The 16797-nt window shown below is 37.9% G+C and overlaps 3 protein-coding genes across 4 annotated transcripts in view; 2 read left to right on the forward strand and 1 right to left on the reverse strand.

Annotated features, from left to right (window-relative positions):
- Positions 1-1229: 1229 nt before the first annotated feature.
- LOC122659861 lies at positions 1230-2193 on the forward strand. Its single transcript, XM_043855008.1, has one exon. The coding sequence runs from the start codon at positions 1291-1293 to the stop codon at positions 2164-2166; it is 876 nt and encodes a 291-aa protein (XP_043710943.1). The 5' UTR covers positions 1230-1290; the 3' UTR covers positions 2167-2193.
- A 2629-nt stretch (positions 2194-4822) lies between these two features.
- On the reverse strand, positions 4823-8935 carry LOC122660140 (ubiquitin-conjugating enzyme E2 32-like). The gene is made up of 5 exons (XM_043855322.1): positions 8711-8935; positions 6723-6854; positions 6493-6577; positions 5507-5670; positions 4823-5421 (listed from the first exon to the last, which is right to left on the reverse strand). Exons 1-5 carry the CDS (start codon positions 8819-8821, stop codon positions 4975-4977), a joined length of 939 nt encoding a protein of 312 aa, XP_043711257.1. The 5' UTR covers positions 8822-8935; the 3' UTR covers positions 4823-4974.
- Positions 8936-9350: 415 nt separating this feature from the next.
- Positions 9351-16797, forward strand: part of LOC122659648 (histone-lysine N-methyltransferase EZ3) — a 33340-nt gene continuing 25893 nt past the window's right edge. The window contains exons 1-4 of one of the 2 annotated variants that reach the window (XM_043854745.1): positions 9351-9494; positions 10445-10546; positions 11252-11520; positions 14423-14584. In XM_043854745.1, coding sequence (XP_043710680.1) covers positions 9456-9494; positions 10445-10546; positions 11252-11520; positions 14423-14584 — 572 coding nt within the window. In that variant the 5' untranslated portion in view covers positions 9351-9455. Of the gene's footprint in view, positions 9495-10444; positions 10547-11251; positions 11521-14417; positions 14585-16797 lie in introns of those variants that run through there. The other variant, XM_043854746.1, reaches the window with a different exon arrangement.

The following is a 16797-nucleotide window of genomic DNA, read 5'->3' on the forward strand; positions in this document are numbered from 1 at the left end:
AGGGAAGCCATTGCCTGTGCTGTATTGAATTATTCGATAGGATGTCCTTGAGCGTAAGTGGGAGCCTAAACAACGCTTCTACATGGCAATGTTCTTGAAATTTAATGTTTAAGATAGATGACGAAATCTCATTTAGCACCTCGTACCACATTAGCTTTAGCTTAGCCTAATATGACTTACTAACCTAATCTACTTTGATGTTTAGAATCAAGTTGTGGTTTTTGGAGTATTAATACTGCGATTGCTTTCAGGTATACTTGTGAAATTCTTTATATCTTCTTTCAGATAAAGGGAATCTTTCTCTGGACTGAATGTAATCTTCGTCTTCATTTTTCTTCAGTGTAAAACATTTTCATTACCTTCTTCTTTCCCTCTCTCACTCTCTCTCTCAAGTCCTGCATCTCCCTCTACACGGAGACCTTGTAAGAGTTGCAGGTTCTCTAGACGTCAGTGTTGAATCTAGTTCTCTCCACATATATAATAGAGAGGGAGAGAGTGGTCTGAAAGTGTGGATCACGTATATTATTTTAGTAATCAGAGAATGTATGTCACTCTCCTAGAGATGTGTAGAGGCTTATTGACAATGGTAGCTGCTGTGCATCCACAAGAAGGCAGTGAAGAGCTTTGAAATGATGAATTTTCTGTAGAACAGTCCTTGCACGTTGAGTAGCATTTCTGGATAAATATAGTTTACTGCTGATGAATGGCTTGACTTTACGTCGTTAGGCTGCGGCGGAGAATACACTAACATGAATACCCCCTCCGGCTCTCAAAGACAAGAAGGTAACAACTGGGGAGCTCCATCTAGAAGCTAAGTGGTGGAGGTTGTTGGAAGGGAAATGTTAATTAAGTTGCAAGGTTATATGGATATTCTCCTAACCTATTTTTTTAATTTGGTAGGTTGCCTCCCAGAAATACAGAAGTTGTAAGCCTGGAGGAAATGATAAGGACTAAGGAGAATCCAATCTTCCACCTTGATTGGGAGTTGGAGAGACTTGGAGGCCATCGCCCAAAAAAAACAAAAAAAAAAAAAAAAAACTACTTGACTAAGTCTTTTATGCATATAAAATGTATCAGCTAAATGACATCCTAACCCATCATGGATGGCCTATGTCAACTGACAATCCTCGATCGTGACCTCCACCTTATGTTCTTAATCGGCATGAATTGCAATCATAGATTAAAGGTGTTCTTATGGTCTTTACATTGTCAAACAAGGAAAGTTTTTGAGTTTTAAGAGTTTCTGAGTTTCCTCTTCAAGATTTCAATCAACAACAGGGTAAGGCACAAATGGGTTTGGAAACATGGAAGGAAAGAGGTCGGCAGCTTTTGAAGTACTTGCAGACACCATTCCTGAAAGAATCATTCTATATCATCACCCTCTCCCTTCTCAGCCTCATCCTTCCACTCGCCTTTCTCCTATTAGCCAGGCTCGCCAATGTCCATTACATCCTTTCCTCCACATCTCTACCACTTTCCTCCTTGTTCCCACTCTCCTTCTTTTACACCAACACAAACCTTCTTCACCTTTTTGTTTCCTCCATCAGTGTCACCTCTCTTCTCAGGACTTTGATGGGTCACTTTGATTTCACCTTATTCAGGAACAGCAACAGCAAGACCACCTCCCATGCCCACCTCTACGCCGCCTGGACTTTCCTCTGCACCTTCCATATCTGTGTTGTATTAGGCATTGAAGGGACAATGGCTTCTGGGCTTTGGACCGTTGACTTGGATGTGATCGGCGAAGGCAGTTATAGGAACTTGATGAGTCGGGTTGTGTTCTTCATAGGATTGCACGAAACTATGCTTCATTGGTCCAGAACCATTGTGAGACCGGTGGTGGATGATACAGTGTTTGGGGTTGTGAGGAAGGAAAAGTGGGTAGAGAGGGTGGCTATGGCTGCTAGCTTTAGTGGGTTGTGGTGGTGGGGTCTGAGGACCGAGGTGGAGGCATTGGTGGTCATCCTTGAGGTCAAACGAGAACTGTGGATGCAAGTGGAACTCGCTGATCTTGTTAATTGCTGGCTCTATTACCTCACAGTAACGATTGCCTTGGTTAGGCTCATCAAAGGCTTCGTTTGGTTCATTAACCTCATGTTCTGCAGAGGCCTTCCAAGAAGCTCCGGTAGCTCCGGCGCGGATGATGATGACGATAGCAAGGTCTAAATCTACCGTAGATACGATCCTGATTCTAGCCGATTCGTCTTGGTCGAACCCTGTACGGAACGGAACTTGATTTCTCACCGGTCCATCTGATCCCGATTCTAGCCGGTTAGATCATCCATTTTGACCAAGCCCGATTAATTTCTCACCGGTCCATATGATTCGGATTTCGATTCTGGGTTTTTAAACCCTGTTTAAACCAGAACTTAATTACTTCCTGAATTTCAATATTTCTTTTTATTCTTATTTTGGTTATTCTTTGGTTAGGAAAAATGTAATATTCTCTTGTATTATTTTTCAGATTACACTGGTTGTCTCAGAAATAATCAGCCATTATTGTTCGTTCACAAAAAATATTTGAATTTTTTTTTTTTTTTTTAAAGATATACATTGAAGACGAAAATGCTAACCTGAATATGAGGATATTGACCGGATGAAACCAACTCACTCTCAGAAAATATTTTTATTTTTCTTCCATCCTGTTTTATTCCTGTGTGCTTGCTGGCCTATGATCCAAACAGCAAGGTCGGCCTATGAACCAAGTTGGTGAATAGGTTGGTTGCCTCCTTCCCTCCTCTTTCTAGGTATCAAATTCTCTGGATCAAACAGAATTTGTCACATGGTCAGATTAGACATAAAAAAAGAGGTTGAAAACCATCTCTTCTATCTAATTAAAGAATTGCTTCATCATTTGTCCATGTGGCTCAAAATAAGAAGCAAGGGTGTTAATTCGGAATCAAAACCGACTGTTTAAAATTGTATCGAACCATACTAAAAAAGATTTGGAACAGTTTTAGTATGGAAGAATGGAATCTTTCTTAATTCAGTATGGTACCAGATTCCAAAACGAAACTGTACTGAATTATCGATACCATTTTGAATTATGTTTTTTGTACCAAACTGACGCTATATGTATTTTTGTATTTACACATATATAATATGTGTATATAATATATATACATTTAAGTGTAAAGGCACAGTGTATAATCTGCAAAAGTCAAAACCCTAAACCTACCAATCATTCTAAATTTTCTAATCCTAATTTCTCTACAGCTCGGGTTGTGGCATTGTCAGTGCTGTGCTTCTGCTTCATGGCTTCTCTAATCTCCTCTTCAAGGCTCAAGACCTCGACAAGACTTGAATTTCATGCTTCACTGCTTCTCCTCAACAAATCTTGAACCTCCTACTTCACTGCCTTGTTGCCTTGATACCGAATAAGAAACCGTATTTGATACTGAATAAGAAACCGTTTTTAATATTGAAAAATTGCAGTTTTTATTCGGCATGGTACGATTTTGATATCTATTTTCTACCTTCTGTATCAAACCGAAACCATACCGAATTCCTGATATCATACTGACTGACACCCTTAAACCTTAATAGAAAGCCTTTCAAAAAGAAGGCTATGTAAAGGTAATTTTACCTTTATTATCAATCTTATTATTTTTTGTTGAAACTTAGACCTAAGTGAGCATTAAAATCTAATGGCATTTTTTTGCCCTTTTTTTTAGCTAAAGTGGGTATCTAGGCCTTCATCCTGACTATTCCTCAAGCCCCACAGTCACAGGACCGGATCATTCAAGGATTTAAGTGAAAAACAATTACTTCCAAAGTGAGTGGCCCCAAACAAGTAAGAGGAGTCGAACATCAATTTGGATCCTCTACTGTTGAGCTGCCTGGCAGGACCCTACTGCCAAGACATAGCAAGGCAGTAAATGACAGCCTTATCCCCACTCGGGCAAGGTGCTCGGGCAGGGGTAAGGCGGTCATTCCCCACCTTACTGTGTTTTGACAGTAATGTCCTGTCGGACAGCTTGGCAGTAGAGGATCTGAATCCGTCAAACATAGGCCAGCTTGTCGATTTAGACCAGTAGTGCCCATGCCAACTCCACTACCTAAGCGAGCATTAAAATCCAATGCGACTTAAAAAGGGTCTATCTCATACATTTTCAATCTCGCTACTATGTTAGTTTCTTGGAATTTATGAGGCTTAAAAGGACTAAAGACCCAAAGAGTAAAGACAACTAAATGTATGGTGAAATGCAGCTGCAAATCTTGACGATAAATTTGACAAAGATAAAGGGATAAACTGGTACAATGGAAGTGGACGAGACAAAAGCATGAGTTTTAATTCAAGGGAATTTGGAACATTTCATATACAATGTGAAATTATTATTCCATTTCCATTATATATACCTTCAGATCACGAACTACCTCGGCAAAGCAAAGAGCTTTTGTCCAATTGTGCATTTGACCGTACTGAAATACCATAGAAGGCATTCTCAACATATTCAGGCCGTGTTTGGTATGCATTCAAGGGAATAGATTCCAAGTCTAAAAAACATTCTGAAGAACAAAAAAATAGAAAAAAATAAAGTTGCAAAATGCGTTTTAGTTCCAAATCTATTCTGAAAATACATACCAAACACAACCTCAATAAGTTTTTCTCAGAATCTCAGCCAAAGGCATGGGATTAAATCTGGGTATCGTATCAGCCATTACGTATAAGCCGGACCTGATACCAATACTGAACTGATACAGAATGATCAATATAGTCAGAAAGTGGGTTTTTTAACTAAAAATTGACCGTTTGATCTAGAATCAGACCGATACCAAGATTTAAATCCCTGGTTTGGGGCGCATTAAACATACCAGTTGCAAGAAATAACTATGAATAGAAAAATCAAAGTAACGACCATATAGTATTGTACCATACATATTTTACCTTTTGCGAAGGAAAATGTAACTACTACTCTTTCAATCCCTGGTTAAGGGTTGGGCAACCTCTCGTTCAAGCATCCCCACATTTCTCTATTTAAACCCATCCACATAACCAGCTGCATATCCACTAGACCTTAAGAATTTCTTGAGTAAAAGAACAACAATGGCAATGGTAAGCCCAACAGCAGCCCATGTAAACAAACGATCATCAGAAGCTTTTTGCACCCTCACTTCTGCCCTTTGCTGTGGTTGCTCATTGGGATCCACGGCAGGGACCTGTCTCGACACCCTTAATCCTGCACTAAAACTGACTCTCAAGGGCCCAGCATTAGCATTCACTTGGACTTCTCGCACGTCTTCTACCATCGTCTGATTTCCATCTTCTTCTGGATTTGGATCTTCATCCACTGCAACTACACCAGCATTTTGTGGACTACCTTCAGCTTCCTCTTCTTCATTGGTTGAGGGTTCATTGGAGATCTGTGCGGGGCTGAGTTGGGGAACTGGAGGTGCTTTGCTTAGCATATACTCGTGAATCTGTGTGATCAAAAATTTTTTTAGAGTGAGATTTTACTTAGAATGGTAGACAGGTATTTGAATTGGAACTAAATTAGAAGCATACCTCATCAATCAGTTTTTGGCGTTCTGGAGTCCCAAATCTTGGAGCTGTCTCACGAGATTTGATGGCCAATGTACGTCTTTCTTCCTTCTTGTAATCCAGTGAGCCTAGTGCTCCATCTGGGTTGGTGGGCATGAATGCGATCAGTGCTACCAAAGCAGTCCGGACTGCCAGAAACAATTGTAAAGGTGAAAGAATTGTCATTAGAGTCTATCTTCTGGTATGCAAATTAACAAGAAATAATCCAACACATTTAAGGCCAGCCTCTCATTAAACATCATAGACCACATATTGACATGGCTAGGGGGACCTGTGAATGCTTTCCAGAAAGGCTTGGTCCTGGTCTTTAGTCCTTACTGTTTTATTAGGTCAATACAGGGACACCTAAACTGGATCCAAGTACTAAATAAGGAACTTCCAGCACTGGCTCATTTAAGCTTGACAACCAGGAACAAAAATTTTTCAGTATCAATTGAACAAAATCAATTAGGAGTTGCACTATTCATGGGTCAGTTCGCAGATAAATATATCACCATAGAGTATTTCAAGCACCAAGCTTGCATGGTCTGTAAACCAAGCAGAGTTACTAAGAAGTTAGGTTCTCCTGATCAACTCAAAATTAGTTTTACAAGAAATGGCCTTTCAAACAGAAACCAAGCAGAATTACTAAGAAGTTAGGTTCTCCTCATTAATTCAAAATTAGTTCTATAAGAAATGGCTTTTCAAACAGAATCTTCAGCCATGAGCATGGCATCGTGACTCCACATGGAAATGTTACATGCATCATAAATGCATGAACATTTAAAAAAAAAAAAAATTCAACTCTCAACCTAGTTTTAAAAAGGTCGGGGGTATTGTAGAAGCAATTCATACCATATTCATTATAATTAAGCCCCAAAAGAATAAACTTAACACTCCATGACAGCTGTTAATGTAGAAGCAATTCATACCATATTCATTAGTATTAAACCCCCAAAAAACAAACTTACCACTCCATGACGGCTGCCAATGCTCAGGATGATGATTTGATATGCTTAGGCAAATCTTTGTTTGTGTTTCAAAACGGCCATTTGGCTGAAAATAAATTAAAGCAATAAATAAACCAAATGACGATGCAATTACTTTAAAGATGTCATTAACCTCATCCAAAATTCAAATTCCAGATGAAAATACTAGCCAGTTAGAAATAGAAAAATTGCTCAGAGAACTAGATCCTTACAGTGAGCATCATAAATGCAGGAGGCTGGAATGGATATTCTGCTGGCAACTGGATCCGTCCATGATAAATTCCTCCTTCAAATTCAGTGTCACAAGGGCCCCTAATGGCAAATTGCCATTCAAATATATTTTCCTGAACACATTAAATCAAAATCAGCTGATTTTCGATAAAGAACAGAAATAAGTTCATTCATGAAATGAACTACCACTGTTGAAATTGCATGTAAACCAAGATATGAATGGAAAGTGCTGCGTTCTCTCCCCTTGCTTTTGTAGGAAACAAAATATAATTTCTTCAGTTGTCTCAAAGAAAAAATAGCGTACAATTACCAATACATCTCAAGTATGCATACATAATTCATTATGGAAGCTACAAGACCTAGTTGTTGGTGACAACTGAAATTAAAATTAACATAAATAAGAATCTACTGCTGTTCCACATCATAGTGAGAGGAAACCAGTCATTCAAAACAAAAGCAAGACTAACGAATAATAATTAAATTCTTTGAATAAAAAGCATTATACATATCACAGGTGGGTACCATAGTTAGATTGTTGCTAATCAGGTTCTGGTCAGGTCACAAAGAAAAACCTTAGTAAATCTTGGAAGCTGTCACATCCCCTCAGCTGAGTTTGGGTGCAAACCATGGAGTTCCTTTTGACAGCTTGTAACTGACACTCTAACATCACTTAGGATAACAGAAATCTGGAAACCAGAGAATTCCTTGTCACCTAAACCATTCAAGTTCGGAGCAACCGCTGTAAATTTTAAATAGGGGATAACTTATTACTGAAGTTGATTCAAACAGAAAGAGTGGCAAAAAGACCAAGATGAAGCTAAGATTTATGACTTCTGGGGCCAAGTCCAACCCAACGGCTCTTGCTTCTATGGTCCATCTAGTATCTAGATTGGCAAAAGAGTCGGTCAGTCAGTATCTAATATTTCCTTATTTATTCAATTGCAGGGGCATTCCATAAATAATCAGGAACGGGAATGCTATAATTATTCTTAGCAATAGGAAATTATTTGGAAATATCTCATAATTAATTGTAAGCCAGACGACCAATTAGGTCATATTTGTAATTGGAATAAATAGTTTTAAATCAAATATGTAGCAGGAGTTGATCATAGTCATGGACTCAGGATAGAAATTATTAGTCTCTCAAGTATGTAATGGGGTGTAGACATTAATGGAAATAATGATTTTTTTACTGTTCAATTGCTCCCTATTTCATACATTCATAACGCTTAAGGTGGACCTTAGGTTACTCTCATCTCTATTCACTTTTACCTATGTTAAACCAGTCCACACAACCAGCACACCCACACCTTCCAATTCCATCAATCACTCCCAAATCTTCAAGCATCCGCTACTGAAATTGGAAGCTTCAGCACATCATGAAAATTGACCAAGTTCCAAACATTTTGAACAGATATCATCATGTTGAGACAGATTACACATGTCGAACTGGAAACCTTGACAATTTTGTCGAACACAATTACTTTTATGCTATTTTGGAAAAAAATTCCAGGTTTGAAAGCATAAAGATTAATGTTTCAACCTAGTTAACTCCGAATCCTCTTCGTATATGACTATCTGAACTGTAATCTGATGCATGCACTAGCAAATCCTAAGAAGACAATACACTATATATTACGTCGTCTGACATTCCTAATTGAAATACCAGACCCCATACTAACCTTAGGAAACCCAAATTCCCTATAAAATCGTATAGATTCCCTGATTTCGGATAGATACCATAGCTGCGATGCCGACCGGGATGGTCCAAGGCATAATTCAGCGAAAGTGTTGAAAGAATTACAAGTCAAGATACGAGACATAACCAAATTAAACCACGAAACAATTATCATAACACAGGAAAACTAAACCACATCACTCATAAAACCCTAGAAATTGGATCGTAAAATGCAAATGATCAATTGAGGAAAAAAAAAAAAAGAGTCAAATTCGAGGGTGTATAATTTACCTCGAGTGGAAGACTCATGAAATCATCGGTAGGGTTTGCTTGCATCTCCTTCACCTCCTGAAGAATTCTCTTCACAGCTGGATTCTTTAGATTGTACTTCTCCTCTGCCATGCTGACAAGAAGATGATACAGAATCGTATGATCTAAATTGTCTGATACAGGCACAAAGCCAGCGACTAAACCACGATCAAGAAAAACTTTGAAAATCGAAGACCAAGGACATGAAATTTCCAAGGGAAGCCGATTGCCGAGGGATTTCTGCAAGTTCCCTCCCTTCCCCAAATCCCTGTTTCAGATTCGAGAGATATCTCGCAGGGAGGGAGGGACGGAAGATCTATATCCGTTGACGTGGTTGTTTTACTACTGCCACGTCAACAGTTTAAAGATTGACGGTCCTGATTTAACGTTCGTACGTGTCATTCCTTTATTGGATTTGAGTTATTATTCCGTGAAAAAGAATTTGGAAAAATTACCAGATTAGCTGACATTGGCAGGGTAGTTTAGTAATGACAAATGAGAAACTCAAATGTGGATAATCAGGTAATTTCGCCAAAGAATTTGGGCAATTGCTAATGTGGGCCCCAGAAAGTGCTTGTCCCGATGCCACGTGTATTTATTAGGAAACTTTCACTCACAGTTCACACACACCCAGGCGGATCTCATTCCCTTGGGTTATTGGTTATTAAAACCCTCTCGTTCTCTCTCTGAAGAGTAACGTAAGTTCGGACGCCGAAGCAGAGCAGTCATGGAGTCCAAGGAAACGGAATGTTCATCCACAATCGAAGTTGGTCTCTCTAACTCTTTTTATTACTTCCAGTTTCTTATTTCTGCGTGTCGAGTTCCTCTGTTTCTTACATTTGATTTGTCTGGTTATTTCAATTTAGAACAATTGAAACTACAATCCTGGGAACTTGCTACAGGAACATCTCTGATAATTCTCTATTTGAAACTTAATCCGGCATCTGATAAATCACGACAGATTTTTGTTCTGATATCTTAATTTATTAATCAGAAGCTTATAGGATAAGCCTTTTAATCTAGAAGACTGACATTCATTAGCCGTAGATTTTTTTTTTTAATGTGTAACCTCATAATTCGTTGGCAATTAGGGATGCGTGGTATTGGAACTCGGTATAGGATTTGAAGATTGAATTTCATATGGTATAGGAACCTGTAAAATTGTTTTTGGATGGTAATATGTTTTGATTATAAAAGTCTGTGGAGAAATAAATTTAAGATGGTCATGGGATTCTATCTGTCTTAATTTTTAAATTAACAGAAGATAGATTTTCTGTAGAATATGAAACAAGCTCGTTCAGTTGTTAGTAAAGTGTATCAGTGTTTTTTGCCTTATGCTAAGATCTTTGAAGCTTGTTCTGATACCAAATTCTGATTACAGTGAGCAGACATAGGGGTTTATATCCCCAATCTATTTAACAGTTAATATTCAAACCGGCACATGATATTACCTTTAGGGAAAAAATAAAGTTTGTAGAGAAACGAATTGGATGATGTCAGAGGTGCATTTGTTGGCTCCACAAGTAATCATCAAGTCTTTAGAATATTATATATATATATATATATATATGTATATATATTGTTTTCTCACCCCTCAACGTCTCTTTTTCAATCAGCAATCTAGTTCGTCAACTTAGTTACTTTGACTTCTGGACTAGTTGATTGAGGTTGGAGCTCAAATTGATATGTTAGATCATTTTTCTTATGTATTTCCAGAAACCTGAAGGAGAACAAGCAAATGAGGCTTTTGGAAAAATTTCGGCTCGGATATCTCAACTGAAAAGGCAGATCCAGGCTGCCAGAGTAGCTTCAATCAAAGTAAGTTATTTTTTAATTCAATAATTCCTAAGTCTTCAGTGCCAATCGTCCATCTTATGTGCTTGTGGTTTTTAATAGTTTTTGTGCTTTTCTTTGTATTTGGATATATCAGTTAAATTTTAGATATCAGTCAGAAATGTCAGATATATTCAACAAAGCTGAATATGCCTGTACCCGAAGGCTATTTCTTTTGGCTGCCCATTCCATCAATGAATTACTAATTGTCTACTATAAATAATGGAACACTGTTGCCACAGCCTTAAAAAATTGTGCACTATTTTAGTTCAATCATGTTAAGCATAAGCACCGAAATTTCAAAATTTGGTTTTCCGGACCCTAACAATCGAAGCCGACCCCATTTAGCTGAGATTCTCCTAACATGATGGGCTGTGCCTCTTCTCTCTCACTCTCACTTTTCATTTCTCATCTCTCATTTCTTCATTCGTCTTACTTTCATTTTATTTTTTGTAGACCTCAGCTTTTCCCTACTTTGTTTGCATGAATCCATGTAGCCGATCCCATTCAGTTGGGAAAAAGCTGAGTTTGTTGTTTGTTGTTGTTGTTGGACCCTAACAATTGAAGGCAGATTGTTTATAGTTTGATGCAAAGAAAGTTTTAAAAGAAAATTTCCTTATTGTTGATACTTACGCTGTTTCAGTGCGAAACTTCCTGTTAGCTTATTTTTGTTATTTAATTTCTATGTAGGAAAAACTTGAAAGGAATGGAAAGGCTTTACAGCATCATACTTCTCAGCTTCTGCTTCAGCAGTCAGCGATGTCAAAAGAGGAACAGAATGGGTCAAAAAACATGCTTTCATTTAGAATTGGCAGCCCTCTCTATAGGTTTAATGGGTCTGTTCATGGATCAGGAGAAAAAGATTATGTGAATAGTCACGAAGTTTTATCCCCGACAGTTATCAAGGTTCCTTACATTGAGAAGATTCCACCTTATACAACTTGGATATTTTTGGACAAGTATGACATAGACCCATGTTTGTGTTTTCCTCTTTTTTGTCCCCCCCTCTCCCCCCCCCCCCCTCTTTTGCTGCATTTAGTTGATCTGAATGGTTATCGATATTGCTTTTCCTGTATATAGCATGTCTTTTTTACAGGATGTTGAAGAGCCTTTTCTCACCGGTCTATTTGCTTTTATGATGTATCTATTAGAGCTTGATCCCTCAATAGGGGTTAATACCATCAAACATTGCAATATCAGTAAAAAATGAGATTTGAATCAATTTTTTTTATGGTGGTTTTTCATTGAATTTATCATACTCAATTCCCGATAAAATTTTCAATTTTATTACAGCAATAAATATTACTGGGCAGTTCTTTCTTTTTTTTTTTTTTTTACTGGCTGGGTGGATGGGGGAGGGACACAATCAAATCCCAAGCTAGTCTGGAGGATGTGAGAAAGGAAAATCAAGAGAAATATGGGAGGTACAATTATTTGGTTGCAGAAGTGGAAGAAAACCTGGGGAAACAATAAATACTTTTGGGAAAAGTTATCCATGTTTTATATGTCCCGTTATGTGGGAAAACACAAGGAGAAGAAAATTGAGAGAAAACTGGTTACACCTGGCTTCTCCTCTTCCTCTCCGTCTCACAAATTGAGGAATAACTGACTGCAATTGTTGGAGAACCAAACATCAATATGGATTTTTCTCTTGATTTTCTTGGCACAACCAAACAATCAGTGAAGAAGTTCATTTTTTTTTCTTCCATCCGTAAAAGCAACTAAACACAGCCTAACTATCCATAAATCCTCCCTGAATCTTGATGATAGTATTAACTATTAAGGGTTGTGTAACTAGCAAGGGTGCTTTAGTAAACAGACATGCGATAGTATGCCCCTACATTTACCTAACTATGCTTATGAGGTTCTCTATCCCTGGACCTTAAAGCATCTAAAATGTATTGCATTCTCATTGTTATTGGTAATGGCCTTTTATTAATCTGGTACAATGGATACATACTCACTCCAACCATATGTGTGGAAGACCTAGACCATCCTCTAATCCTTTGCTTGAGTTTACCCAGCTCATTCTTCATTTTCTAATACTTGCTTCAGGTTTGACAAATGGTTAAATCTTTAGGGTACATTATATTTATATGAAGAAGAGTACCATGATCGAAAGTTAGACATATGTGGTTTGATTTTAGATGGTTTGAATTTCTTGACGCCTTAACCTAACTCCGCTAATATTTTTAAACCCAATCCCAACTCAGGACCAAACCCTCCTTTCCCATGCTGGGTATACTAAGGAGGATCATGCTCTCTTATGCCAAGGCCATTAATAAACTTTCTTTCGTCATTGGAAAGCCTTCAAATTGATGAAATTCCTATCACATATGTGTGGCTGCCAATCGTAACTTGTTTATTATTGGTCTTCTAACTGTTTACCTTTTAAGGTACGATTGACTAAACCCTCAATTCTTAATTGAGCAGGCTCAAGCCACAAACAAAAATCAAATGACTTTTGAATAATTCAAATGGCGCATGTGTGACTTATGAGTACGTTTAGGTATGCAAGGCAGAGTAAAGTCCCCAAAATATCTTAGCCTACTAATTATGCATTCTCGTGGTAATCAAGGTTTTAAGTATCCTTTCATAGCCTTCAATACATATCGTATCTTTAAGGTACCGATACGATACCTTATACAAATTTGGGGTTAGTACATGTAAGAAACCTCGTATTTATATACAATCAATTGAATGCAATTGTCTTGTCGTACTTTGTTCTCCTTTTTTATACATGATATATTTTACTTATTACTTATTTATAGCGTTTTATGCTAAAAAAATATATTTTTCATATGTTAAGCATGTCTATATGTTTCTTGATTATTTCCATACATATCTTTAGCATATATTGTGTTTCTCCGATACGATGCGATACGTCTCTTAATATCACCCTTCCGATACAATACCCGATACCGATACTTTAAACCTTGGTGATAATACCAGCCAGTCATTTTAGAAAGGCTTACTGGTTGCATCATATTTTTCCACCTCTGATTGAAAGGTTTTCTTTTTTTCCTTTTATTTCCTTAATTTTAGGGAAATATTCTCTTTGGGGGGGGGGGGGGGGCGCGGTCCACGCCCAGACACAGTGGGGGAAAAATGACTGCCCTGCCCTCCATGAAAGGCAGAAATCCTGCCCCCCGAGATGCCAGCGCTCGTGCTCTCATTGGCTGCCGCGCATGTGGCCCCTGTGCTCCCCCTTATTTTAATATCTATTACTGAAAGAAATCAGAGAAATTGTGCAGTGCATCAGAATGATTACTAGTCCATCACCCTTGTTCCAGACTGAGAGTTGCGTGATATATGGATCTTTCTAAAACTTATAAACAGAATTGACAAGTGAACAATTTGTAGCATGTACATAATGAGGCATTTAAATATTTCTAAAACTTAAAAAGGTGACTTGATGGAAACTGTTTGATGATATGTACATGTCAAGGTTTACAAATATATCTAAAACTTATTGACAGAATTGAACAGTTTTAGGGTGAGTACATAAAAAAGGCATAGTATCTTGTAAAACTTGTGAGGAAATTTGACAAAAGTGAAAGTTAATAATCTTTATTAATTCACAGGGGTTGCCAGGGTTCTTGGATTTCCAGGTAAAAAAAGAAGAAGAAGAAGAGTAGTTCATAACCTTTAATATGAGTCGCTCATGTACATTCCTACACTGTTAGATAGGAATGTTTTTTTGCAGTTTACCTCTTTTAATTTTGAATTATTATATGTATAAATGTTAATCTCTCCATCACTTTAATTAGAGGATCCACTATAATGTTGTTTTCTCTTTTATTATTTAATGTGAAGATTTTTTTTCCTCTTGTTTTCTTAAATTTGCCTCATGCAGCACAGGAATCAGAGAATGGCTGAAGATCAATCAGTTGTTGGGAGGAGACAGATTTACTATGATCAATGTGGCAGTGAAGCACTAATCTGTAGTGATAGTGAGGAAGAGATTGCCGAACCAGAGGAAGAGAAACATGAGTTTTCTGAGGGGGAAGATCAGATTTTGTGGTGAGTAAAATGGGTAACATAAATTCATTCCTAAATTCTTTTACGATGCATCTTTATCTAAACTACAGGAGACTACAGCATATGGGTGGGAAAAACAATTCACAGTTCTTAGTTTGATTGTTTCTTCTACTTGATATTCATGCATTTTGTTTGTAACCCAATTGTAATTGAAATTCATGCATTTTGTTTGTAACCCAATTGTAATTGAAATTCATGCATTTTGTATGAGGGCGTGGTGACAAGTGTAAGAACTGTGGGTGGTCAGGGCAAGGAATTCCCAATTATGATTGAGTTATATTAGGGATCAGCCTTAAGCCACCAAGAGCATTCAAGACAAGGTCCAGTGGTGTATGCTCTTTGCCGATGATATCATTTTGGTGGATGAGACAAAAGAAGGGATAAACACTAAGTTAGAGCTATGAAGATCAACATTAGAAACAAGAGGCTTTAAGATTAGTAGAACAAAGACGGAACATATGATGTGTAATTTTAGCCACACTATGCTGGATACTGACATGGTGCGAATTGAGGAAAGAGAGATACCACAAAGTGACTATTTTTATATTTGGGGTCAATCATAAATAAAAAAAACATAGAGGATGATGTTTCACAACAAATTAAAGTGGGATGGATGAAGTGGAGAGGTGTGTCCGGAGTATTGTGTGACCTACATATTCCTTTAAATCTTAAAGGAATGTTGGGCAGTTAAGAAGCGTCATATCGAGAAGCTTTGTGTAGCAGATGAGGATGTTAAGATGGATGTGCAGAAAAACTAGGAAAGAGAAAGTACGGAATGATCGTATTAGAGCTGAATTGGGAGTTGCTCCGATCAATGACAAGCTCTAAGAGAGTCGTTTGAGATGGTATGGTCATGTTCAATGGAGGCCTAGGGATGCCCTAGTAAGGAGTGATATGATTCCGATTGAAGGAGCTAAAAGAGCTAGGGGTAGGCCTAAAACCCCTGTAATGCTATCACTGCCACTGGGAATACTAAAAGAAATATTGGGGATGCTTGGAGCACTCTCCAGTCACTGCCTTGGACTGCCTCTGTACACTGCCACTATCACTGTTCTACACCAAGATGCACTATGTTGACAACAAAAACACACATGCATTGTGTTGACAACAATGACACCAACACACATACACTGCCATCTGCACTGTGGGTTCAACAGGTTTGTGAACTTTTTAATACGCTCAAACCATGAAGTACACCATGTTAGTTGGTCTATGGCTGCTTTGAAAGAAGCTCGAAAGATTTAGTTTTAAAAGTTGTTACATTCTGTTGGAGAGAGAATATTTCCTTCACTAGAAACAATGCTGATGCCGTTCTTGTTCCCGCTCCTGTTGTTCCTGAGACGATATTTACAATGTTTTACCCTTGCGATCCATGATCTTGCATTTTTGCTTCTCCCCCCCACCCACCCACCCACCCACCCACCCACCCAACCAAAAGGAGAAAATAGAAAAGAAAAAGACAAGAAGGAAATAAAATCTTACAGGACAATAGTACATTGCCATCCAGCATTATTCAAGGTGAAGCATGAGGAAAGGCATCAAGGCCGTCTTTCTAATACATGAGCCAGGAGGTGTTATGCTTTGAAACTTAACTAAATGAAAGATAACAGTTAAACTGAAAGAATTGGAAGAAAAGTTAAAGGATAGAGAAGGGCATTTCAAGTATCTCATATATGGCATGAACCAACTCATCCAAAACTAACTAAACTCAAATAATCCTTATCCTAATTATTTTGAGTTGGCTACATTGCTCCTATTCTGCAATTCCACTCTATTTAATGTCATATGTGCCGTTAACTCACAAATACTCAAGTCTTTTTTCAATGCTTTAACCCAGGTCATCTTTGGTCTTTCCTTTGCTTTTTTTACCCACCTCCATTTTGCACTGTATCACTCCTTCTGACAGTAGCATTATTGTTTTTGGTCGTAGAAGACTGGATCATCTTGAACCCCCAACCCTGTCCCTAGGAAAGGAAATAAAAATTAGGCCCTAAGATGGCCTGCATCTTTAAAACTAATGGAAAGTACATTGTGTCTGTAGAAATTTATTTCAGAGCCCAACCTAATTACTTTAAACTGATATTTTTCTATTACTTTTTTGAACTTAATGCACCTCTATTACAGCTGAAAATCATCATCATCATTGCATGAGTTCTTCCTCTGCTTCCATGCTTTGACGGAAGGAACATGATCAT

The sequence above is a fragment of the Telopea speciosissima genome, chromosome 4, assembly GCF_018873765.1.
Source record: "Telopea speciosissima isolate NSW1024214 ecotype Mountain lineage chromosome 4, Tspe_v1, whole genome shotgun sequence".
Classification (NCBI taxonomy): Eukaryota; Viridiplantae; Streptophyta; class Magnoliopsida; order Proteales; family Proteaceae; genus Telopea; species Telopea speciosissima.